Here is a 27,401-nt window from a genome sequence, read left to right as displayed (position 1 = left end):
TTCAAAGAAGATTGAATACCTATTCTCCTCAAACTCTTCCAAAAAAATTGAAGAGGAGGCGATACTTTCCAACTCATTTTATGAGACCAATATTATTCTGATACTAAAACCTTGTAAAGATAACACAAAAAAAGAAAACTACAGACTATATCTCTTATGAACACAGATACTAAAATCCTAAATAAAATACTAGCGAACCGAATACAGAACATATTAAAAAGATTATACACCACGATCAAGGGGGCTTCACCCCAGAGGAACAAAGATGGTTCAACGTATGCAAATCAATTAATGTGATACACCACATAAACAAATTAAGAAATAAGAATCATATGGTCATATCAATAGATGCAGAAAAAGCCTTCAACAAGATACAGCATCCATTTATGATCAAAACACTTAACAAAATTGGTGTAGAAGGAAAGTACCTTAACATAATAAAGGCCGTATCTGACAAACCCTTAGCCAACATTATATTTAATGGTGAAAAACTAAAAACCTTCCCTCTAAGATCAGGAACAAGGCAAGGTTGTCCAGTGTCGCCACTGTTATTCAATATAGCATTGGAGGTCCTAGTGAGTGCAATAAGACAAGAGAAAGATAAAAAGGCATCCAAATAGGAAACAAAGAAGTCAAACTGTCACTATTTGTGGATGACATGATTCTCTATATAGAAAACTCTAAAGACTCCACAAGAACACTACTAGAAACGATAAGCAAATACAGTCAGGTTTCTGGATACAAAATCAACATTCAAAAATCCATAGCATTCCTGTACTTTAATAATGAAGTGTCAGAAAAAGTAAAAAATAATTTATTTAGCAATTGCAACAAAAAGAATAAAATACCTAGGAATAAATTTAACAAAACATGTGAAGGACCTATATAATGAAAACTATAAGACCTTATTAAAAGAAATCGAAGAAGCTACAAAGAAATGGAAAGATATTCCATGTTCTTGGATTGGAAGAATCAACATAGCTAAAAATGTCATATTACCTAAAGCATTATACAGATTTAATGCAATCTACATCAAAAACTCATCAGCATTTTTTAAAGAAATATAACAAAAAAATCATTAGATTTGTATGGAAGCACAAAAGACCCTGAATTGCCAAAGCCATCCAGAGAAAAAAGAACAAGGCTGCAGGCATCGGTCTGCCCAACTTCAAATTGTACTATAAAGTGTCAGCAGTGAAAACAGCATGGTAGTGCAGAAAAACAGACACACGGACCAGTGGAACAGAATTGAGAGTCCAGAAGTAAACTCATATTTATATGGGCAAATAATTTTCGACAAAAAAGTCAAAAACATACAGTGGAGAAAGGAAAGCCTCTTCAATAATGGTGCTGGGAAAACTGGAAAGCCACATGTAAAAGAATGAAACTAGACTGTTGTCTATCTCCACACACCAAAATTAACTCAAAATGGATTAAGGACCTGAATATAAGACCAGAATCAATAAAATGCATAGAAGAAAACATAGGAACTAAACTCAAGGACCTTGGACTTAAAGAGGATTTTATGAATTTGACCTCAAAAGCAAGGGAATTAAAAGCTAAAATAAATGAATGGGACTACATCAAACTAAAAACCTTCTGCTCAGCAAAAGAAATTGTCAACAAGGTAAAGAGAACCATTTGAATGGGAAAATACATTTGCAAGCAACGCTTTAGATAAGGGCCTAATATCCAAAATATACGAATAACTCATATGACTCAATAACAATAAAAAAACAAATGATCCAATCAAAAAATGGGCAGAGGACTTGAACAGACACTTCTCCGTCGAGGACATACAAATGGCCAACAAATATATGAAAAGATGCTCAATATAGCTAGCTATTAGGGAAATGTAAATCAAAACCACAATGAGATACCATCTCACACCTGTTAGAATAGCTATAATCAGGATAAGTAATAACAAATTTTGAAGAGGATGCAGAGAAAAAGGAACTCTCATACACTGCTGGTGGGACTGCAAATTGGTACAGCCACTATGGAAAACAGTATGGAGGTTCCTCAAAAAACTAAGAATGATCCAGCAATTCCTCTATTGGGTATTTACTCCAAAGACTTGAAAACCCATATCTGAAAAGATATTTATACACCGATGTTTATAGCAGCATTATTCACAGTGACCAGGACATGCAAGCAACCGAAGTATCCTATGAGAGATGATTGGCTAAAGAGGCTGTGGTACATATATACAATGGAATATCACTCAGCCATAAGAAGAGATGAAATACTGCCATTTGCACCAACATGGCTGGACCTCTAGATAATCATGCTAAATGAAATAAGCCAGACAGAAAAAGTTGAAAATCACATAATATCACTTATATGCAGGATATAAACCTAAAACAACAAATGAGCAGGATAAACAAACAGAGACTCATGGACATGGACTATAGACTAGTGGTTACCAGAGGACTATAGAGTAGTGGTTACTAGTGGGGTAGGGGAGGAGTGGGGAGGTAGACAGGGTAAAGGGGGTCAAATATAGGAGTAAGGGTAAGGCGAAGTGGGTAAAGGGTATCAAATGTATGGTAGCTGAAGGAAGCTGAACTTTGGGTGGTAAACACACAGTAGAATATACAGATGTCAAATTATAATGTACACCTGAGAATTATATAATTGTATTAACCAATGTTACCCCAATAAACTTATGAAAAATAAAGAAGTTCATACAAAAATTAGACTACAAAATTTTGCTAGTTGTTTTTTAATTTATTGTTAATACAGATTTTCTCTTTTCTAAGAAAAATGTTTTGTCTCTCACATCAAAAGCTCATTGTGAGAATTTCATTAGCTTTTGTAGATAAAGCACTGGGAACATTGACTTATACAAATGGTAAATGACAGTCAAGAGTAAAGAGTTATTAAATTATATCATATCACATTACAGTATATTATATTATATTATAGATAAAAGCTTATTCTGGATACTGTAGAAACACAGTGAATGGTGTTCCAAGCTAAAATCAGAGAAATTTCCTTAAGTGATTAACACCTGAAATAACAAGAAATAGCCAAGTGAAGAGATTTTCTGAAATGCTTAGGTTAATGAGTCCAATTTTTCAAAGGAAGCAGAGTATTCAAAGACATAATTTATTCATTTATTCATATTTATTCATTACAAACATTTATTAAGCATTGATTATGCATTAGGCATTATGCTAAGGACCATGGATATTAAGGAGATACTTGCAGCTTAAAATTTAGAGGGAAAATAGTAATACCAAGTATAATGATTATTGGAAACTGAGGTATCAATGAACAGATATTTTATAAGTATACATATCCATGTCTATTTTGACTAATATTGGGTTTTGCTCAATAAAAACGCTTATGGCCATCTCTTCTTAAGAGCATGTCTTCAGGTATTCTTTGGTTGTCTGCATATGCCCTGTGGCATTTATTCTACCAGCTCTTTATATCTAGTTATGTTGGCACTATTAGCAAGTACTCTACACAGCTGCAGAAGTACAAGATCTATTTCGAAACAATTTATATAATGTGACTCTCTGCTCTAAGCTGGTATTTTTTGGGGGGGGGGAGTGAGAGAATTTTAATGTATTCACAAAATTAAATGGAAGGAAAAGAACACACTGTAGATACAATTTAAGACAATTTAGAATTATAAACAAAATGTGAGGTAGACTAGTGAAATTCACCAAATTTTATTTAAGAAAATTTTACAGTATAAAGTAACACAGGTGCCTCCTTTTCTAAAAATCACAAAAAAGCAATTGCATAAATTACAGCCAGAAAAAAAAGAGAATACAATTCTCATTCTAATTTTAGTTTACATTCAGTATTAACCTGTGTGAACTTCATACATAGCAAGGTTCAACAGACCTACAGGTCTATAGGAGAAAATTGGAGAAGAAAATGCTTGTAATTATACAGGAAAAAATACCACAAAAGGAGGTTTGATTAGAAATCCTCTGATGTAAAAATTAAGAAATTAAGGGTCTTTTAATGCCTTTAGTACTCAAAAGTTTAATACAAAAATATTTGAACTTCTATGATGTATATGGACCTATGGTAGGTGTAAATGCTTAGTTTTATGAGGAAAAATAAGAAGCATGTTAGTGATGACAACTGTGATGATATCACTAACTAGGAATTAAGAAAACTTGACTTTAAAATCAAGTAAAATTATCCTAGAGAATGGAAGAGCTAAGGTTCTCTGAGAAGATTGTTGGGCCAGATTCAGTTATTTTCCTGGCTTGTCTAGCTTCCTTCCTTGGCCAAAGCCAGGAGTCTGAATTTGGCATTAGGAGCAGTAAATTAATAAATTTTAGCATATTAAGGCAGGAAAGTCATTTAACTTATGTATAAATAAAAAGAGGAATAAATGAAGTCAAAATATGGTGTTAACTTTTGCCTATGTGGAAAGGTTCTCATCTATCTGAAAATTAAAATAGGTGATTGAAAATGTGGTCACTCTTTACTTAGAGTCTAATGGATTTTGTACTTAATTATGTTAGGTAATCATAATAATAATTAATATTTATAATGAAGTAGTAGCTAATTATTGGGCATGGATCAGATATCTATCACCATGTTGGCACTAACCTGTTTCTTAATTTATATTAATGAAAGCTATGAGAAAGAAATAAAAAGTTGGATATAGTCTCCTAGAGTTTTATCTAATTTAAAAATTAGTCTTTATTTCTTTTTAAAGTCTTTATTTTGATTCTAAGTTTGTATACATTTCAGGATTACCTAAGAACCTTTGCTCTTCATTTCTGCATTCTGTTTGATTTTTGCTAGCTTTGTTTTGATAAAGAAATTATACCCATTTCCCTTTAGCCACTTACTCTCTGTGTAACTTTGGACAAGTCACTTATCAAACTCTGTAAACCAGTTTCCTTATCTGTAAAATGTTGACAGTTATAATACATTTTTTTAGAGTTTCTGAGAAGATTAAATAAAGAATTTAAGTAAAACTCTGCATAGTACTTAGCAAGAAATAGAATAAATACTACCAATTGCAAACAAGAGAAAAAGCATAAAGCTATACTTTGAAAATGACTGACCGTTGCTAATGATACTAAGTTTTGAGCACTTAGTATGTATTTATACTGTGTGTTGCAAGCATTTCGCAAGTAGTATTTCATGTAATCTCAAACAACTAGGTGCTATTAGTATTCAAATTTACAAGTGAAAAATAATGTTAAACAGAGAAGTTAAATAACATCTCGAGGTCACGCAGCCAATAAATGGTGGAATTAAGATTCAAACTTAGACGAACTCTAGAGTATACATTTACATTAAGCTATGCTTCTTCTTATACCAGTGATAGTTATAGGAGAGAATGGCAGGCCTCCAAATTGAACATTTTAAAAAAAAAAGGAGATTTGGTAGGAAGATCTTTAAGGTAATAAATAAGTGATAAGATCAGATATTGAAAGCCAAATAGAAATTATGGGTGATCGGAATAAACTAAGACACGTACCTGACACTAAATAAATATAAATATTAAAAATAAACAAATAAATCAAGTAAACCAATGTTGAATCTGTAAAGCCCCATGGCACGTAATTGTGTATCATAGAAAGAACTGACTAATATCTGACACACTGCATATGTACGAGGTACAGGTGGAAATAGGTGTGGTCGAAGGTTCCCTCAGCCTTGATTGAGTTAAAGGTCTAAATACGGCAGCTAGAAAATAATTATACTCTTAGTCTAGGATAAATAATATGAATATCAAATTATATTAAATGATATAAAGTAAATAATTATACTCTTTTAAGAGACTATGTGTTACAAAATATCCTTAATTTTGCCATAGTGATAATGCCAACAATTTTTTCTTTAGTTTGAGATATTACTGAATAGAAAAGTAAATCAAAACATATCTACTTTCAATGATGCTATGATGATACATAAATTTTAAGATTTATTTAAAATGTAAAAGACAAAACACTAAAAATTCTAAATGGTTCACTTCCATTCAAATATATTTGACTCTATTATTAGAAATTATAATCCAAAAGTAAAATTATGATCATTTTAATATCAAAAAGAAAGTAATGGCAAACTTGTTTTGAGTCATGTTTGCTACTCTGTTACATTAAATTATTTCTGTTTAATAATACACAAGTCCATAATTTTTCTGAATGCTAAAATCAGAAATATAATCAGCCACTTAGATGTGACAGTACTCTATCCAAAAAGTTTGTTGAACAAGCTTCAAATACAGTAAATTCTTTAAAACTCTAGAATTTAATTTTCAATTTTAGTGCAATTTGTATATATTAGCAGTACAGTAAATATATTAGAATATCATTTCAACATGCGATCACCTCCATTGATATTGGCTAATATTATCAGTCAGTGTAAAATTTAAATAAAGTTAGTAACACTAATGATACAGTATTATAAAACTTTTGCAAAAAAATACAAAGAATCATAAACATTGACACAAATACTAAACTACTTGGCTAACGAATCAACACATTAAATTAGTATTTTAGCTCTAATCGCCATATCTCTATGTTTAATTATATTTTATATATAATTTTCATATATGTACATTAGGACTATTGAGAATTTAAAAAAATTGTTTTAAATACAATTTTCCATCTTTATCTTTTTTACCTTCCTACCTTACCTTTTTTACCTATCTTTTTTACCATACCTTCAAAGTAACTATTTCTTCTGGGTTTTGTCTTCTTTGGTAATTTTGTAACAGAAACTTTATTTTCATTGCTTTTGAATAATGCTAGGCGCACAGTGGGATCTAGACCAAAGAGCAAAATAAGACAAAAGTTCAGTTCTGGCTCTCTACTTCTCTGAAATAGATATATATTTTTTTATAATATTAAAAAATGATACCACCCTATAAAACTGTGATATTGATGATGATATTTTTAAAAGACGCATAACATGAAAAGATAATGAACTATTCATTATTCTTGATTATTTGATTAAACACATAGCCACTACTTAATACAAAAATAGACATACTGATAATATGAAAATATCTACATTTAAATTTTCCAGTTATGACATTATGATTTTATTTGGGGAGTTGCTTCACTATTTGTTATTTTAGCTTCTTTATTAAATACTTGACATTTCTGCTGAAATAAAGTAAAATTTCCATGAATGAATAATAGGTATAAGCTATTATTATAGGAAAAAACAGATACCCTACTTTTTTCTCCTCTAAGCTCTGAGAAACTTGGATAGATAAGATGGAAGCAAGATAATAACTCACTCCTAATGGGATGAGGAACAGATAAAAATGATTATGTCATTAATCAAAGATGTACTAATCTATATATTTTTATAGTCAAGAGAATTCTAAATCTATTAATTTTACAAAATAAATAGTATGATTATAAATGCAAGGCTCTATAATCTTTTATTGGTAATGAATGGTTCTCTAGAATGTCCAGTCTAGTTGAATTAAGATGAAATGTTTTTGCTTATTGATGAACTGTGAGAAAAGAAAACAGTTAAGTAACAAAGAGTAGAATAAAAAGTGGAAAGTTATGCATTTAAAGTAAGTTAACTTAGTTCTACACCCGAAACTAATGAACTGGTTTATGTTAATTATACCTCAATAAAAAAAAAATAATAAAGTAGATTACCATAAAACCACAATTTAGGTCAGCATACATTTTCTTAATATCATACATCATCTTGCAAGAAGAGACTTTAAGACTCTGATTAAGATCTAGCGTAATAGAATTGAATATGCAAAATGAAAAAATAAGATTTTAAATACAATAAAGTCCAAAATACATATTTAAATTAAATGCTAAGATAGCATTTTTTAGAATGTAAATTAGAAAAGCAGAATAGTATTTACAGAGTTATTCTCAAGCATGAGCAAAATGAAGATTTCCATTAGTCTACTAGTAATAATTTATCATTACTAAGCATGATTTACATGCTTCAGAATATATTTCTCAAGATTAGGGAAAATAAATGTCAATATTTGGGCACTTCTCATAATTACATGTGTCCTAAGGTATAATAAGAGTTGAGTGCCTTTATATGTATTTAATATGAGTTATCAATAAGAATAATAAAAACCTTATGTATATTTAATAGAATAAAACATCTAAGTCATTTCCAAAAAAACGTATTAACATGTCGAAAAGAACTTAGTCAGGGAGGATATATTACCATGGGGTTATATACTGTAATGATACCTTATTATAATCTGATAATTTTTCCTCACATTCTCATGATTTACCTTTCTATTTAAATATGTATTTCCTGAGCAAAGACATTACAATTAAACAGATGTGGGTTAGATCCAAGCTCCAACTTATACTAGTTGTATGACTCTGGACAAATTTCTTTCACCTTCTGCCTCCTCCTCTGTCCAATAGAAATAATACTGACTTTGAAATATTACAGTGAGATTTAATGAGATAATGTGTATAAAGTATCGAGACTTGTTCTTACATAAGCTCAGGTGCTCAACTAAGGGCAGCTGGTAAACATACAGTTACAACATAAACAATAATAATATTTACAACTTACATTCTTAGAAAAAATGTTTAAAGCCTTCAGAGAATATGGTGAAATATATTGGAAATAGACCGATGAATCCATAATCGATTTTGTTTTATTCAATATACCACATGGGATAAAAGCTATGGATCTTTTATCAGTTCTTTAGCACTCCTTGGGTAAATAACAATCTATGGACTGATTTCTTAATATATAAAATATGGATAACAATAGCACTTATATATTATCAAGATTAAATAAGCTAATACATATAAAACTTTTAAGAGTTGTCTAGCTCAATTTACTCAATAATATAATTTTATTCATCAAGAGCACATAAAAATGCTAGATTTTCAATATCCTTTTATTTCAAAACACTCTGATTATACCACCTTAAATTGATTTAAAACTTAAATTAATTCAAATTGCAAAGAGATAAGGATAAGCAAGAAACATAGTAATTCTAGATGGGAAAAAAAAAAAAAAACAAACTTTATTTTGATAGTGCCTGGAAATACCACCATGAATAAGATACTATTCTCATCATCAAAAACTACACAACTAAGTAAGAAAGCCTGGAGAGAAGGATCTTGTAAGGATACAGCTTGTGACATCTTTTTCTTACATTGTAAAATCAGGTTTGCACATTTAAAACAACTCCTCTGAGATCATCAGTAACACATCTATCTTGCTGTTTTCTCAAGTCTTTGTGTCTCCCAGTATGACTTGCTCAGTATCTGGTGAATAGATTTTAAATACATCTTTATAAAAAAATTTAAAGAAACCCATAAGTAAACTGAGTTTCTATTACGCATGTGGCTCTGTACTCAACATTTTATATCCATCATCTCATTTAAGTAACATAGTTTTATTTAGGCATTAGAATATCCTGAAAATTATTTCTTCCCAATATAATCCCTTTTCGTTTCTGTAATCCTAATCTTAGCTCACTGGTTTATTTTACTCTCATTAACTTCATACAGGAAAAGCTGGTTATTATCCATTTGCTATATGTGCCCAAAACAACAGTGCTGTAAAATAAATTTTATCTTACGTTTGGATGAGTAGTTATATTTCATCATCTCATTAAGAATATTATTTACTAATTTAAATTTGCCTTCCGAAATATAAACATGTGCCTAAATGACTATAATACACATATATAATCATATACATACACACAGTCAAATGTATTTAGTGACTTTTATGTAATTTATTACTGATTTGGTTAACATTTATTTATCGAATATCTGCCACAGGCATGGTATTATGTTCTGGGAATTCAGTTGGGTAACAAGTAGAGGCCCTCAGCAATCTTACTATTCAAATGGGTTTTATTATTGCTTTGTTGAGAGCACAACAAAGTAATATTTGATCAAAATTTTTGTAAATTCTTTCTTGAAATTACTGAGTTAACAAAAGAAATCATCAAAAAACTCATTTTACCATAGTTTTGTCTATATCGTTTGTCTTTGATCTCTCCTCTGTAACATTCCTTAGTTACTTTATCATTTGGCAACATGATTTCTTTGCTGTAGCCCCTGAACTGCTTTAATTCACATTAGAAAGTTAGCCTTTCTAATTTTCTAGCTAGCTTAACTCTTGGCTATAATTAAATGTTACCAACAGAGTCTCATGCTATTTTCTTTATTGAAATAAAATCAACAAATACTGAATGCTTAACATGTATTCGACAGTGTACTAGGTGTTACAAACAGCTGCAAAATGATTCTTATCCCTAGTTGTGACTCTACATTTATAGCTCAATTAACCTTGTTTGCTTCATCCTATTCTTTTCTCTAATTATGAAATTTGAAATGCATAAATATCATAAATGTTGGAAAACCACATTATATCTTCATCCTTCTATTCTTTGCCCTTAAGCCTCTTACCATCTGTTCTCCACAAAATCCCTATATTCAGAACTCATCCTCTCTGAGGAATGCTCCACATCAAAACCAGTCATTCACTCTCCTTGTTCACCTGGGTTATCTCATTCTTACTACCTTATACTCACTACCTTTAGGTTATTGACTCTCGTGTTTTCAATAAACCAGCAACTCTCACCTTGCACATGATGTGTTTTACTGTAGTATATTAACTCTAAACTTCCCTGGGTATCTATTAATTTCCAATGCAGATCACTACATTCTGAAATTACTTTGGTGCATGACAAATTAGCAATAACAAAAACTAGACCAGTCATAACTGTTTTGTGCTTATGTCCACCATAAGGGAAATAGCAACAACTTATTAGGAATAACAACAATCAGAACTCAAACCCAAACTGAATCAATCATAATAACCACTCCCAATTTTATATTTTCGTCTGTGGCTTCCAATCAATTTCCTCCGCTCCCTCCTCCTCCTGCTTCTTCCGTTTAAAGCAGATGGGCTCATTTATCCCTGTAGAAGTCATCAATACTGAGTCTCTCATGATAGCTCCCCACACCACATGTTTGCACAGCCCCTTTCATCTTCATTAATCAGCGTTCTCAGTGGGATTCTTCCTCTATCTGCAACTTTCTTAAAGTAACTGACACCATGCCTTTTGCTCTGTTTTCACTCTCATAATAAATCAAATATTTTAGACTCATTTATCCCTTGGCTAATAAATACATGTACAAGATACAAAAAAGAAATATCATTGTTTGCTACTGACCAACTTGTTCTAAAGTTTTTCATGGAAGAAATATGAATTAAAGTTTCCATAGTCCGTGAATTTATGCCCACCTCCTTGAGGATTATTGCTTTGTTAGACCGTAGGATATAACTGGTTCCATTTAATTAAAAGTTTCTATTTTCTGAAGCCCTCATCTGCCACCCTCCATACTCCCACAGATGGGATTTGTCTCTAGCAATTTTAGGAACAATGTTGCCCTCTGGTGGCTTGAAAATTTCAAGTTGGCCAATTGTCCAACATTAGTTTCAACAGAATTTAAGTATTTAAATTCTGTTAATTCATTAGTGAGTAAAGTTTTAAAATTATGGCCAGTATTTTAGGCATATTCAAATAAGTTAATAGCATATCACAGACTGAATTATAAAACTGGAAAAGTACTAGAAAATGGTTTATTCTATAAGAAGAAAACCCAAGTTACAGAGTCTTCAATAATTTCCTTACAGATACAAAATGACATAATTGCTACATCATCAACCTGGTAGCATCATAATTGGAGAAGATCCAAGTTATTTTCTTTTTCATGTTTTTCATCTTTAATATTACCTTGAATATTTCTATTCTGAATTGTGAAGGGGGAGTAGAAAAACGACTGAGAAGAATTTAAAGGTTATCATTAAGTTTTAAATTTCAGAATTCAAATTTTAAAAATGGCCTTTATCTTATCAATCTAACAGTATTTTGATAAAGCACAAAGCAAAACAAAAGCTTAATAGAGAGATATAGAACCTCACACAGTAGTAAGAATGCAATTGGGTTTATCATCATGTAATTAGAGTAAGAACCCCCATAAAAATTATACAATTGCCATTTTAGATTTTTACATAAAAGGTCATGCTTAATGACTACATGTCAAGATGTTAAATTTAAGACATGGTTGTTAACTTGGATGTCTGGGTGTAATTTTTTATTTGTTACCCTATCATGCCCCCTTGTGACAGATAAAAAGAGGTTTAATTTTTGCCTGATAATAGTTATATCCACTTTTTAGCCATTAACGCAATGATTTTTATGTATGAGCATATATTCCTTATTGAAACTTTTGCTAAAACATATTATTTACTATGCTCATTTATTAAAAATGTACTCAACCTAAAAAAAAAAATCACTAAGTTACAATTAGCAAGAAAGACATATATTTCCAGAGACTGATTCTAACAAAATAAACCTTTTCTTAGGTGCTCTATCAGAGATTATGCAAACACTGTAAATATCTAAAAAATAAATAATATAAATATTAAACATAAATAATAATAATTTTTTGAACATTGGCTGAATCAGTTCTTAGTCATTTTTGATATTTGAACTACCCCACAAAACAGCTATTTAAATAACGTTCGTCAATACTGCTGAAGATGAATAGAAATATACATTTAAACAATACAAAAGTTTATTAAATGTACTGTTGTAGATTCCATTTTCCTAGGACTGAGAGTCTCACTATTGTTAAGGGTTTGGGTTACTATTTCTCTGGGTAACCACCTTGTAGTATTTAGTTCACAAACTTTAACAGGAGTTTACAAAATAAGAGTGTGGGAGGCATAAAGCAAGCAGATAAACAGAGGATATATTTATATTTTCCATAAAAATGCTTAAAACTTTAATACTTTATATCTGACAAACTTTTAGTACACAACAACAAATATTAGTTATCTCAAAAGATAAAATTAAGATATCACTAATATAACACCAAAAAAGGAAAGTTGAACATTTGTGAATTCAAAAATGGATCATCAGTATTTTATCGAATGCTGTGCTAATAAATATGTTATTCCTCGGAAACCAACAGTAATTGGTTAGTTCTACTTGTTTTTTAAAATTAAATATATATACAGTATATATTTCTTAGAATTCTATTGAGCTAATTAAAAATAATAAATAGAAAAATTAATAAAGATAAAAATTATCTTCTGAATGCTTCTCTGTATGTTTACCTAAGCTAGAACTGAAGGGTAAGTATAGAGTCTTTGCTCTTCTCAGGACTAAGAGTACATTTATGGAAACATTTCACTGACATTAAGATTTTTATAAAAGAAACTGATGAGCTAGAGAAACTCAAAACAGTTTAAAAAAGTTATGTTACATATTTAAAGCCTATGAGTTCATGAGGAAATATTTATAAAGTTATGAGTAAATGCAGTTACATGCAATACACAAAAAACTTAAGTGGTTATAATTCAAAAGTCATAATAATCTATTATTTGCCCTGACACCTTTTATCTACTGCACATATTAAGTAATTATACCAAAATGATTCAATAGAAAGACAAATGATTTGAAGAATAGCTTGGCAAGTGGGATAGAAAAAAAGATGCCTTTGAAAATTTGGAAGTTCTGCGTAATCATGAAAGGATACATATCATTGTGTTCCTTTTCCAAAGTGTCAAGTTGTAAAGTCTTCGATGCTAATATTCATGGAACTGATGAATTTATATAGTTTACTGCATAAACGATCAATTTAGAAACACACAAAGAAATAAGCACGTGAAGCAGGTGCTCTTTAAAATCAACTTTTGCCAAAATGAATCAGTTTAGAAATAAATTACAGCACAATTTTCAGTGCACGATAGAATAATCAATAGGAAAGCAGATAAGAAATAGGGGAAAGGTGAAAATAGCATTTAAGAGTATAACAAATCATTTAATGTGATAACATAATTTTCTCTGTTTTCTTCATTTCTTTTTGGAATGATTACCTTAGACATTAATATCTGTGCATTTCATTTCTGTTCTTATTAAATATAATTTGATAAAAATATTTTAAAATAATTTATCTTCAATATCAAACGTAGTTATTCAAAAAGCATTGATTACATACCTAATTTTTTCCTTAGTTTCTTTGATTTCATATTCTGTGCTCTCTTCAGCATTTGCTGAGCAGTAGAAATATCCTTAAAGCCCCTATTAAAAGATTAAATTTAATAAAGGCAAAACAAATATCCAGATCACATTTATATATGCACATCCATATAAACATACATACCGGAATTATATCATGTTAAAACAAATTTGGATTCCTATTTATGAATCTGTAATTTAACAGATTCATAGTTTCTTAAAAGCTAAAAAATATATTCTTGAAATCTTGAAAAATATTTGCCTTGGACATTTAAAATTCTCCTAATTTTAAAAAGTCTGCAAATATTTTAGTGTAAAGTAGACCACATACCATTCTTCTGAGATTTTTTCCTCTTTTTCAGATTTTAGCAAATTCTTTCTGCTGGTCTTTGATTCAGGTGTCTGGGATAAAGTTCTATTTTCTGATCTGGCAATAGAAAAAATTGCACAACTGAATCAATACAAGTATATCAGCACTTTTTAAACTGCGAGCTATTTATGTTGTCTCAAACTTGAAAGTAAAATCTATTTAAGTTACAGAAAAGCTTTATCTTGAAAAGCAATAAATGTCTGCCATTAATTTAAAATGTTTACATTTCAATTACTTGAAGCATATTTCAATCCTTTTGTCGAAAGAAATGCAGCCCTGGAATTTTTATTCTAAGCCTTATCTTTACCTATATAGCAGTATTTAAAAGTCTACTTGTTTACAATTAATTACATTATTTTACTGACACTTAAGTTTTGTAGTTACTTGAATGAGTAGATCTTATGTATTTTTCTTACACTAAAAATTCCAGAAAATCATTATATTTTAACACTAAATTTTCTTCCATCTTCTAAACAAGTAAATTTGCTCCTATTTTTATTATTTTAGTAACTTCTATAAGGAGTGTAATATTCTTCATAAGCATGTCATTCACAGGTTGATCCTCTAAAGAGTAATTTAGCTTACCTGCCATTAAGCTGCATGTATTCCGATGAAAACATATTTTCTTTCTCATTACACATCCATGCTTGAGCTGGCTGACTTGGTAAATTAAGTGAAGTATCATCATAGTTTAAAGTTGCAGAGAACTTATAAGAAAAAAAATGTACATAAATGTAAAAATAAATTGAAAAATTCTAGCATTTACATTGTATTACTTTACATCTATAGTATTAAGTAGCCTCCTATGGGAAACTCACATAAAAATAGAAAATTATAATAAAATGAAATATATGGAAAACACATATAAATGTCCTTTGTTGAAGTGATGAGGAATATGCTTTTTGGTATAGTTTGCATATACAAAATGATTAATTAAAAAGATCTTCAAAAAAACTCAGGAAACAAAAACTTCAAAGATTATCAAATAAATAGCAGATATTGCAGTCCATTGACCTCTGACTGAGAATCTTCAGCTGTTGCCCTCTTAATGCATATTTTTATATTTTTAAAGTGCTTTCAACTAGTGATTTTAGTCTACTGCCAAATATGCAGCTGAAGTGTATCATTTTTTTTTTTTTTTTGCTACTGTGAAATAGAGTGTTGAAAGAAATCCAAAATAAAGAAAAAAATTAGGAGCAAATGAAAGAAAAGCTACATGAATAATTACATCTGGGGAAGAGGAGGAAGTCAGAGGCTTCTAGAAGTAATTGTGTTTTTCAAGTCAATAAATTGTATTATTAATCACTGCAGCATAGCGTAACCTTAAAAAACTGAGCAAAGATCGAGCACTAAGAGGTTTCCATGACATGTTACCTTTGGCCAGTGCAGCTGGTTTGGGAGAAGCAGTGTTTGTGAAGGGAAGCGGGCGGAATCTAAAGCTAGCCATTCTTTTTCTAAGGCAGCCTGCACAAATAATAACATTAATGTACATAATTTAGTTTGCATAACTTTTATAAAGTCTTTAAATTCTCTTATATACTATAAAAATTAAGAAAGTATGTCATAATTTTTGTTTATAGGAAAATTTGTTACTTGATATTGTGAGATGTTATGTATCTGTTTAATGAAATCATTCTAAAAAATGGAATAAGAATTTTTTATCCCCAGTGGCATAAAGTGAGAATTCAAGTACTAAAGTGCTCTAAAAAATAAGGGGTGCAGATTGTTCAGTGTACTTAATCGTTTGATAATTATGACTCAGAAACAACTCTAGATGTAACTGAGGGTAATAATCTATTAGCACTTTATAATATAAATTATAATTTTTTCCATTAAACCTCACTATTGAAAATTTATAGTAGTTTAACACATTAGTATCAAGTTTTCTATTAACACTATCTGTAAGACAGCTTTTACTTAATTTTTTCCCCAAATTTAACAAATTTTCTTAATAGATGGAAAAAAGAATTTTATGGCAATATAAAAAACACGGTTCTTGATGTTCTATTCTCTAATTCAAGTGTTTGAATGATAAAAATATGAATATAAATTTTGAAAAGATCTTATTTTAAATTCTTTCACTCTTTATCTTAAAACAACTTTTTTCTACTTATGTAATTTCCAAATTATTTTAACTTTATACAATGGAACAATACTAGTTATGCTAGTTTGTATAATTTAGGATAACATTATCTAAATTTTATTTGTTTGAATTATCTAACATGGTTTAGAATAAATTTCCATGTTTCTATAATGTTTTTTGAATCTTTACCAAAAAAAGGATGATCAGAATACCAATGAACTTGTTTTTTCAAAGGTTCTAAAATGATCAAACATATTTATGATTTAAAGACTACAATGACTATATTCTGAGGAGAATTCAATGCAATTTTCCTTTATACCATTTTCAATGTTTCTTGACTATTGCTTGAAAGACCATCGGGAAGGCAAGACTAAGACATCCTGACTACAGGCTAGCTGTGCAGCGATAGAATTTTACGTTCTTTAGTTAGGAAACCAATTCATGTTATTTGAATATACATGTAAATAAGACACCTTTACTTAGCTGTCCAATTCCTTCTAGGCAGATATTTTTAACATATATATCACAGTTATATACCAGTTATATCTGGTTTAAGAATATATATCTGGTTTAAAAATGCTACCTGATGAAAAAGTGCAAATAGGATTCAAATCTCAGATTTTTTAATTCTTTCTTTTGTATGACAAATAAAGGAAAATCCAGATCTATCTCAGGAAGGACCAAGGTCTACACACATATCATCTATTAGCAAATTAGCATTCATTTTTTCTTTATTAAAATTTAATTTTCAAAGTCAACATACAATATTATATTAGTTTCAGGTGTACAACATAGTGATTAGGCATTTATATACCTTACGAAGTGATCCCCCGATAAGTCCAGTCCCCATTCGATGCCATATATAGTTATTACAATACTGTTGACTATATTCCTTATGTTGTACTTTACATTCTCGTGACTATTTTTATAATTGGCAATTTGTTCTCTTTTTTTTTCCAGGTTTATTGAAATATAATAGACAATTAGTTGCTTGTATTTACATTGAACAAGTCAATGAGTTTTTTTTTCCAATTCTAGTTGGCATACAATAATATATTAGTTTCAGTTGAACAGCATAGTGACTAGTATTCTTACTGTGGTGAAAATTGCTAAAGTGAAGAAAAGATGTGAAGATGTAGAGACAATATTATAAAAGGCAATGTGCCAGAGGATTCTGGGAAGATGGCAAAATAGAAAGCATCAGGAACCTGTCACTCAACCCAGACAACAATTGCATTAGCAGAATCTGTCTGATGTATTTTGGAACTCTGGAGTCTATTGAAGGCTTATAACTTTCAGGGGAAGAACTGGATGGTAAATTATGGTTAATTTTGGTCAATTTCAGCTCTTAGCACAGTAGCAGCTATTTATCTTCCACTCCCAACCCTCAGGCAGACAGCTGTTCATGTGTTCCTGCAGTAACTTGCACATAGTTTGTAGGAGTCAGGATAAACAATGAAGACTCTGTCCTGCAAATATTAGGGATTTGTGCTCTAATTGCTGATTGTTGCTTCCGATCACAGAAGTGCAAAGAGGTGCAAAGAGCCTTTGTTCTTGCACCTCCTCTAATGTTGTAAGCCTCTACCCTACCAGCTAAGTGATTTCCAGGGGATTTAACGGGTTAGTATCCTTCTGTCTGCCCCTTCATTTTTCTCTTTTTCTTCTTTTGAGATCCAGACATTAAAGACTAGAGTATTCATTAAAAATATTCTAGAAGCATAAAGAGAGTATTTAATATAAAATGCTAAAGAAACTTATAGTAATTATATAATCACAGCAAAATAATATACCAAGACTAATGATTTATATGAACTCATGCTTATTAATATCAAGTATATTTGGCAGTACCTAGTATGTTGAGGGAAAAAATCTCAAAATGTCAGGAGAAATTGGCTAAGATTATAAATATACTACTGTTTTAAAAATGTATATTAATATATCATGCTTACCAGTGGATATTTACACAAACATCAGTTACTGCTTAGGAAAACCTTTTGTTCAGATGTTTTATTTACAACTGAGGATTTGGAAAGCTTTCTGGTTACTAGAATACTGTTATTAAACATATATTATAAATAAACTTGAACTTAGATAAATTTGTAACGGTATGTTCACAATTAAGCATTTGATCAAGTATACATCTATTTGGCTTTTGCTCATTGAAGACATCATTATTCTGTAATCCAACTTTGAGAAAACAGAAAATAAGGCTATCAGAAAGAGGAGCTGTAAATAACATACATGTTTATTTGTATATGTAGATGCAAAATTTTTCATGGCATCTAGTGTAATACTTTCATTTGACACATGACACTTGGATCAGACTTGCTCTAAGCCATAAGTCAGTTAGAATTGAACAAGTCCTGGAAATTCTAAAAGCCATGACTTGATTTTTTCCTACTCCCTTCATGACCTCCTACCCTGCCCCAACCTTTTCCTCTTCTGCCCAACTTGACTCTTGCTATCCCCACCAAAATTCTTTCTAATACTTCCTGATAACTTTTGTAGCATTTCAAAATTCTTGCATTTTGGAACCTTAGCTCATTCAGAGTTCCAAATATCACTTTCTAAACCCTCTCCTTCATCATAAGTGCAAAAGCATAGCTGCTTTTATTGTTGGAGATCTAGACATGTCTCTTTTCATTAAGCCAAATATATCACTTTCCTTTAGTTTTTTTTTGTTGCCTATAGTTTAAGTTTTCTTTGTTTGTTTATTTCCCCACAATGTACTATAATATGTAATACTCTGAAGTTAATTTGAGATAGAGATCAAACATGAACTCTGGAGCTGAAAGTTGCCCAGCTTAATGCATTTTGCCTCCTTCTCAAAAATCATTACTACACACTTATTGAATTTGACTTTGATCTGAAACAAAAAACAAATCCAAATTTGACTGTTGTGGTTTTCTGCATTTATGATATTTAATTTTTCTCATCTTTTCTGGGTTTAGGGACTCATAGAGAATTGGTTGTTTACATTTAAAGGCAAGTTTATTGGTTCTTTATATGTTGGCTCCTAACGAGCATATGTAAAAGAAAACAAACTTTGTTAAATTAAGTCAATAAATAATATCAATGAAAACTTAATTTATAATTTAGATGGTACAAAATAAAAGTGTCAGTATAGATCACATTTTCACATCAAACCTAATACATCTATTATTTGGATATTTATTATGTTATTATAGATATCTCATGACAAAGTGGTAAAAATTCCCCACAAAGAAGATCGAGATCTAGGTTCATTAAAACTTCTGCTAAAATAATTCTTTTAAAAAGATTATCCAGTGTGGACTCAAGGACCAAGAAAATGTCTTATTCATCACTGTTTCAAAGATTCATTATGAGTAGTATATAATAGATGCTTAATGGTGGAAGACAATTCTCAATGAGTCTCCCACATTTCTGTATGTTTTGTAACAGCTTTATTCCAGTCTTTCCAAGGATCTTTGTAGAGCTCACAGTCTGAGAAGATTAGACCTAGTGTTTCACCCTAAGTTAGAAGGCACAATGTTACCTCGACCCATGGAGTGTGGGGCACACTGAGTCACTGATGGGGTTTGGACATGGTTCACAGTGGAGGAAGGAGTTAAAATTATGTTCCGGGTGGGGTACTTTAGGCCAATTCAGTGTTCTGCTGTTGCTTCTATATCTGAATATACAGTAGAAATTGACCTGTTAACATGTTTTACTTTTCTATCCCATAAGTGCCAGAGGGGATTATCCCAATAAGGGAATGTTGCAAGTAGAAAAGAGAGAAGTACTAACTATGATAAACTCTCTTGTGATTTGTCACCTGTGGGACACCCACTGAGTCAGCAGTTAGTGCATCTCTACCATCTGATGTCCAAAGCTTTCACTATATAAATGAGATCCTGTTGGTTGTATGTGAGCTATATCTCAATTTAAAAGTCCTTAGTTTTGACTGTCCTGATCATGGTGAGTAATTATCACATATCTCTGCATTCAGAGGCTGGTTGATAAATCTGAACAAAATTCTGAGCCTGCATTCTGAGGCTTGTTCATCAAGTAGTTTCTTGGGACTTGACTATGTGGGAGAATGTACAACACTCAGTCTCCCTAGTAGCCAAGGAAAAACTCCTGTTTTTTCAGTTTACCATGAAAAAGGAATCCCAACATCATATCACACACTTTCAATAATGGAGATAATACAAGTCTCTGTGATTAATGATTTTGCCAATTGAAACCTCTGGCCTCTACCTGGAGCATCCCTTGTGATTTTGGAGTTGTGGCCTTTCTGACACTGATACCAGGTATGTTCTTATTGAAAATCAGCTATTACCTTCCTACTGGACTATTTGAGACACTAAATGACTGGCCCTTGGAGACCTTGTGACTTTCAGGCCTTATATTCCCAGTGTGGGGTAAAACGACTAAGATTCAATGACTAAAAAGGTATGAAGTGCTCCCACAACCTCACTGATCAAAAGGAATAGCCAGTCTGGCCCTAGAGGCAGTTCGACTTCACGTGAAAGAGTAGAAGCTATACTTCTAAGGGAAACTTTATCTCTACTCCATGGTCTGATCCAAAGCTTCTAGGTTGGAGAAGCCTCAGTTCACTCCAGTTCCCCTAAATGCCTGGTCTAATTCAGTTAAGGGATGATTCAGTTAAGCTGAAACTCAACTGAACCTTGTGCTGTAGCCAATGGCCTTACAGTTTGATCTGCTATGTGGAAAACTACAGACTTGTTGACTAAAGACACACTATTTTGGGCCTCCACACCAGGGAAACAAATCAGAGATGCAGATAGAACTGTTCCGATTACTCATATGGATGTTGATGGTAAGGCCATTCCCTGACGAGACAAATAGAATCAGGTCACTGACTGAGCCTGCTTCTGTTTCTGAGGTGGAGGCTATCAATGCACACTGAACTTGTGACTTCTATAAAATTTACCTATTTGTCTTATGGTGAAGGAAGTCCCATTGGACCTTTGCCTCTACCTGCTCTAAGAAAACTGACTACATTACACCTTAATACTTACCATTGTTGATATTTTTTCAGGTTATGTATCAGCAGACTTTGGACCTCATCTACATTTTTTTTTTTTTCAGTTTTCTGGATCACAGGAGTCTGCCAATTATGTACATTTTATCACAAAAGCTACTCAACAATGAGTCTAACCCTACCACCCTCACTCCTTTCTGTCCACACAACTTAATAAGGTAGTTTGATTGATTAATGTGGCTCTCCCCAGAAAGGGATCAACCCTTGCAGCTAATTCCTAAGTAATGATTAGAAAAAATGCATGAAAGGTAATGCAGGCCTATTTTTAACGATTCAGAATTCTGTGTGATGCATATTTATTTTCCCTAACAGCAAGTCTCAGGGCAGCATGACTGACATATCCTCAGGGGATAGCCTGGCCAAACTTAATGCTGATTAAGTTTTATTAAAATGCACTTATTCCTCTTGTTTCTGACCTTTCCAGACAAAATGTCTAGGTGTGAATAGAGAATGATTAGAAAAAAAGGTGAAGTTTTAACTAAATGAAATGGAACACACTAATTTTGAGGAGGTAGATGGAAAGCACCTCAATACCTTTGAAGGGAATACCTTAGGTTCTGAGAGGTATAGAGGAAGAAAGGGACATTAATAATCTTTTTTCCTTCAGAAATATCCCTGAAGCCTTCTTCTGCAAGAAAAATGCCCCTTAGGGCTCTCCCAGACTACAGCAATCACCTTAAATTTAATTTATTGCTGTCATCCCCTTCCAGGAGGTTGTACACCATAATTTGATAGTTATTTCCTTTAATTTTACTGAGAAATCTATAATGACAGCAGGGGACAGAGTGCAGATCCTGCTCCTCTCATTTAAATAAATCATCTCTGGATGTTTTCTCCACCCCAATTCTCAGTCATCCCATGGAGTGGACAAATGCCGCCTGGAAGGTGTCCTGCCCATAAATTGCCTTTTAGTGTTTAAGGAAACTCCACTATGGCTCTGGAAAGTATTTAAGTCAGCCTCAACTCACTGGCCAAGGTTGCAGAATTGCCTTAAACTTCCTCCTCGAGGGCCAAGAAGGAGCCTTTGTAATAGCTAATATTTGTAGCTATACCCGGATTAAAGCCCCAAGTCTAGTGGGAAGGTAAATACAGAAACTTAAAGGAAAAATCACCTGGGCTATTAATAGTAACCTTAATTAAATATATCATGAGGATACGTAATGGTTATGTCCTAGCCTCTGTCAGATTATTCAGAGTGGCCGCTGGAGTGGGCACTTATGGGAAAATTTACCATGTAGAAACAAGGGGTAGATAATGTTTGGAGACAATTTTCCACTGGCCTCTAACATTTCTACAGGACTTATGACAAATTTTCTTCTGGATTATCTTTTCAAAGATATTAATACAGCTAACAGATATAGAAGAAGAAGATTGTCTTTTAGTGTTTCTCTCTGAGGCAGAAGTCAAAATTTATCTGTTCTTTGGTATAATAAAAATAATAACTTTCCCTGGAGCATAAGATGGACAGGTTTGCTAGCAGCCCTTTATAAAATATGGAATTTTCTAAGCTCAGGATTCTTAGGGGGGAAATTCTTCAGATTACTCCCTGTGCAACCTGGGGGCTAAGGTGAACTGATATGAACATGAACCTCCTGCAGCCTGATATGACAAGTAATAAATGTCTCATATCTTCTACTAGCATCCATGAAAGTGTGGCAATTTAACTTGTTAGATTGCATGAAGAATAAAAATCTCAGATCCTTCACAGTTCTTGATACTTAAAAAATTAAGGCAAACTATGCTTAATAAAACTAAAACGAATTGACCCTTGTTTATTAGTGTCCCCTTGGTTAATCATTTGTTAAATGTAATCGCATATTAGAGAGGTAAAAAACAATACAAAAACTTCGTGGCAGATTGATCTAGACTTTTTGATCCAGCCTAGTTTATTAAGATAATTTTATATTACTCTTTATAGAAATTATAATTCACTGCAAATATCCAAATATATTTCTAACATCTCTTAAACTTGGGTCTGTGTTATATCTGTCTGTATACATATCCCAGTCCAAGTATGGTGACTGCCATATTATAAGTATTAAGTATTTTGTTGTCTAGAAGGGGAAAAATAAGTGTGAATAGATGTTACATGACTACACTGTGAGACATTTTAAATAAAAGAGAAGTATGGACTTAGTCCAAAATATTTTTATTACCTAAGTAAGTGATAAAAGGTAAGTCTTGGTTAGATAAGTCTTATATTTGTAAACAGAAAAGTTAGAGAGCAATAATAAAATACAAAGACACTCTGGCAATTTGATTATGTCATCTGAAGTTGTAAGATGATTTCAGGATAAAGTGGCAGCAATGGAAAAGGCGTAAAAAATGTCAAAGGAAGGCAAAGCATCAATACCTTCCTAACTGATACTTGACTTTAATTCTTAGTTCCCCTAAACTATGATCTCTGCATTGCAAGCAAAGTGGTGCATTTAAAACAAAAATATTTAACTATGCTCAAACTCAATAATAATTTTCTATCACATTTGAAATAAAATCCAGAGTTCTTGACATTATATTCTAGGCTTTATATGGACTGATCCTTGACTATTTTTCCATTTCTTATCTCTGTTTTTTTTTTTTTTTCACTACTAATCATTTCTACCTGTTGTAAATTTTTTGTTCCTTTAATATGGTAAGGGAGTTCCTGTCTCATGGCTTCCATATTTGTCTTATAGTAAGCCCAGTGAGGTATTATCCTATGGCTATTTCTTCACTTTATTTTCACATCTCTATTAAAATATTATACCATATGCAGGACTTCCCCGATCTTCCAATCAGATGCTATGCTCTCTCCCTTAACCTTCCTTATTTTTATAGTAATTCTCAATATCTTACAATGTTCTGTATATTCACCTCAAGTTAAATGTAAGCTCTGTGAGGCTAGGAATCTTATCTCTCTTATTCGAAGTGGTAAAAACAATGCCTGGTACATTTACAATAATCATTGACTTGAAATAGTCATTTATAAAATATTCATTTTATTTTAGCTTTAATTAGAATTAAGATCCTACTGAGAATATCCATAAATATCAGATTAAAAAAGAACTAAAGGCACTCAAGAGCAATCAAAGCAGTCAGAAGTTAAAGAGCCAAGATCTCAGAGCATAAAGTTGCATGCTAATGTAAACCCTATATTTTCCTCCACATTTTCCTTCAGGGAAATTCCCAATTTTGTTAATAGGAAAGGGAAGCCAAGCAGAAATCTGAGGCTTGCTTATAGCAGTTTCACTGAGATGAAGAGACAGAGGTTTAAGTGTAGGGATGCCAAGGCAGTCAGAAAGAAGGAACAAGATCCCCAAGAGTAGAGAACCACAGAAATGTGAGCTTAGTCATGTATAAAATTTCCCTTCATGTATTTGCCAATTCAAAGTAGTACATATGTAGGAGAGAGACCTAGAATCAAAGTGCAATAGCAACAGCTGGGGTGCTAAAAAGCTAAGAAGAAATCTTTTCAGTCACTTGATGCTTCTTAGAAAGGGGTTAGAATTCAGGGACAGGCAAAGTGAAGGTAACCTAGTAAATATCTCACTCTCAGTGAGACACCATATTGGCTCAGCCTTAAGAGAAACCAGAAATAGATCACCTTAACAAAGCTTGAAAATAAGCTTCAAAAGGATCTCTGCCTATATAATATCTGCTTATCAGAATAAAGTTAAATCTCTTTTAGAAAGAAAACATCTTCCAGGGTCTTTACACATTTTGCACATGTATCTGATACTTGATCAAAGATTAAATGCTAAGAAAGAGAATTGACTGACTCAAAATACAAGAGATAAAAGGTCAAAGGAAATAAACCCACAAGTGATCCAGATATTACAATTAACTGAGAAAGCTTTTAAAATACCATATTAGTATGTTTAGGCTTCTGGTTAACATGGTGAAGTAGGTAGATACTGTGCTTGCCCCCACCCACGACCACCTCAAAATTACAACTTAACTACAGAACAACCATCACTGAAAATTGCTTGAAATCTAGCTGAACAGAAGTCCTATAAATAAGGATATACAGAAGAAGCCATCTAGAGAATAGTAGATGGGGTGGAGACGCAGAATGGGCTAGTATTACACCAGGTATGGTGATTAAAAATTGAGAGGAACATTTTGGCTGCAAAGGACCCCCTGAGAAGTGAGGGGTCCCAGCCCCACACCAGATTCCCCAACCCAGGGTGCCAGTTCCAGAAAGAGAAGGCCGCATAACTTCTGTCTGTGGAAACCAACGGAGATTGTGACTGAGTGAAACCAAGGGCTGATGGAGTACCAGGCACTCATCCTAAAGTGTCCACAGACTTTTACTCACTGATGGACTCACTTGTTTTGAGCTCCTACACTGAAGCAGCAGCTCAAAAGGTGCCAGGGACATACAGGGAGAAAGTGAATTGTCTGGCTTCAGGGTGAGGGCTGGAGGGGCACCTTTCTTCCAGACAGAAGTGCTGGCAGAAGCCATTGTTCTTTTGTTGATCACTCCTACCATCCAGTCTGCACACTCAGGTAGGTGCCATAGCTGAGTCTCTACCAACCTGCCTAACACCAGTCACCTTGCCCTGGTTATTTCCTGAGATCTTGCACCAACAAACTGGTGGGCCCACAGGAGCTGCTTCCAGTGGCTTTTCCATAAAAATGGAAAAAGGTTCACAAACTCCAAGCAAGCAGCATATGGCCTCGATGTGCCTTGTACCTCTTGCTAAAATTCCCAAGCCTAGCATTAGCAGCAGATGGCCTTGGTTCACAGCTTAGCTTCTTGCAGGTAGCTCCAAGCCAAAAACAGGTGGCAATCATCTACAGATCACTTTGTAACTCATACCAAGTGGCTCCGGGCAGGGCACAGGCAGAAGCTTACCTTCACCTGCAACAGAGCCCATCCCAAAAGGCCCCAAAGCCAACATACTTGGTGGCCAACTTCAACCCATACCAGAGTACCACCCAACCACCTTAAAAAATGACACACTCAAAAGGCAGACTCGGCAGGCACCAGAGCCCTGCTAAAGCAAATCCTGCTCTATAGTGTCAGCCTCTGCACAACAGCTCCTCCACTGTAGTCACAGCCAGTCCAATCAGCCTGAGGGTAAATCCTTCCATTTCTGTGCCAACAGCAATCAAGATTCAACCACCACAGAAGAGCACACACAACTCACACAAAGGCCATACCTGAGTACCAGGCTTAGGTGACCAGGGAGATTGAGCCACTAGACCCCATAGGACACCTACTATATGAGGTCAGTCTACTAAGACTGGAAGACATAACAGTTCTAACTAATATATAGAAACAAACACAGGGAGGCAGCCAAAATGAGGAGGCAAAGAAACATGTCCTGAATCAAAGAACAGAACAAAGCTCCAGAAAAAGAACTGAACAGAATGGGGAAAAGCAATTTACCAGTGCAGAGTTGGAAACACTGGTTATAAGGATGATCAATAAACTTAAAGGAAGAGTAGATGAACTCAGTGAGAACTTTAACAAAGAGATAAAAAACATAAAAATGGAAATAGAAAACATAAAAAGAGAACCAGTCAGAAATGAATACAATAATTGAAATGAAGAATACCTTAGGAAGAATTGACAGATTAGATAAAGTAGATGATTGAATAAGCAATTTAGAAGATAAAGTAGCATAAAAAACACCCACTCAATCAGAACAGAAACAAGAAAAAGAATCCAAAAAACATGGGGATAATGTAAGGGGACTCTGATACAACATCAAGTACACCAACATTTGTATCATAGGGATACTAGAAGAAGAGAGAAAGCAAGGAATTGAAAATTATTTCAAGAAATAATGATGGAAAACTTCCCTAACCTGGTGAAGGAAGTAGACATACAAGCCTAGGAAGCGCAGAGTCCCAAACAAGATGAATCCAAAGAGGCCCAAATCAAGGCACATCATAATTAAAATGCCAAAGGTTAAAAACAAAGAGA

The 27,401-nt window shown here is 32.6% G+C and overlaps 1 protein-coding gene across 1 annotated transcript in view; it reads right to left on the bottom strand.

Moving 5' to 3' along the window:
• Positions 1–27,401, bottom strand: part of LRRIQ1 (leucine rich repeats and IQ motif containing 1) — a 186,439-nt gene that overhangs the window by 63,135 nt on the left and 95,903 nt on the right. The window contains exons 19-23 of the mRNA XM_023521211.1: positions 15,750–15,839; positions 14,961–15,082; positions 14,337–14,432; positions 13,986–14,068; positions 6,656–6,757 (exon numbers count right to left, since the gene is read on the bottom strand). Coding sequence (XP_023376979.1) covers positions 6,656–6,757; positions 13,986–14,068; positions 14,337–14,432; positions 14,961–15,082; positions 15,750–15,839 — 493 coding nt within the window. The remainder of the gene's footprint in view (positions 1–6,655; positions 6,758–13,985; positions 14,069–14,336; positions 14,433–14,960; positions 15,083–15,749; positions 15,840–27,401) is intronic.

Source organism: Pteropus vampyrus, unplaced genomic scaffold, assembly GCF_000151845.1.
Source record: "Pteropus vampyrus isolate Shadow unplaced genomic scaffold, Pvam_2.0 Scaffold9, whole genome shotgun sequence".
NCBI lineage: Eukaryota > Metazoa > Chordata > Mammalia > Chiroptera > Pteropodidae > Pteropus > Pteropus vampyrus.
This window is presented reverse-complemented; position numbering and strand designations above follow the sequence as displayed.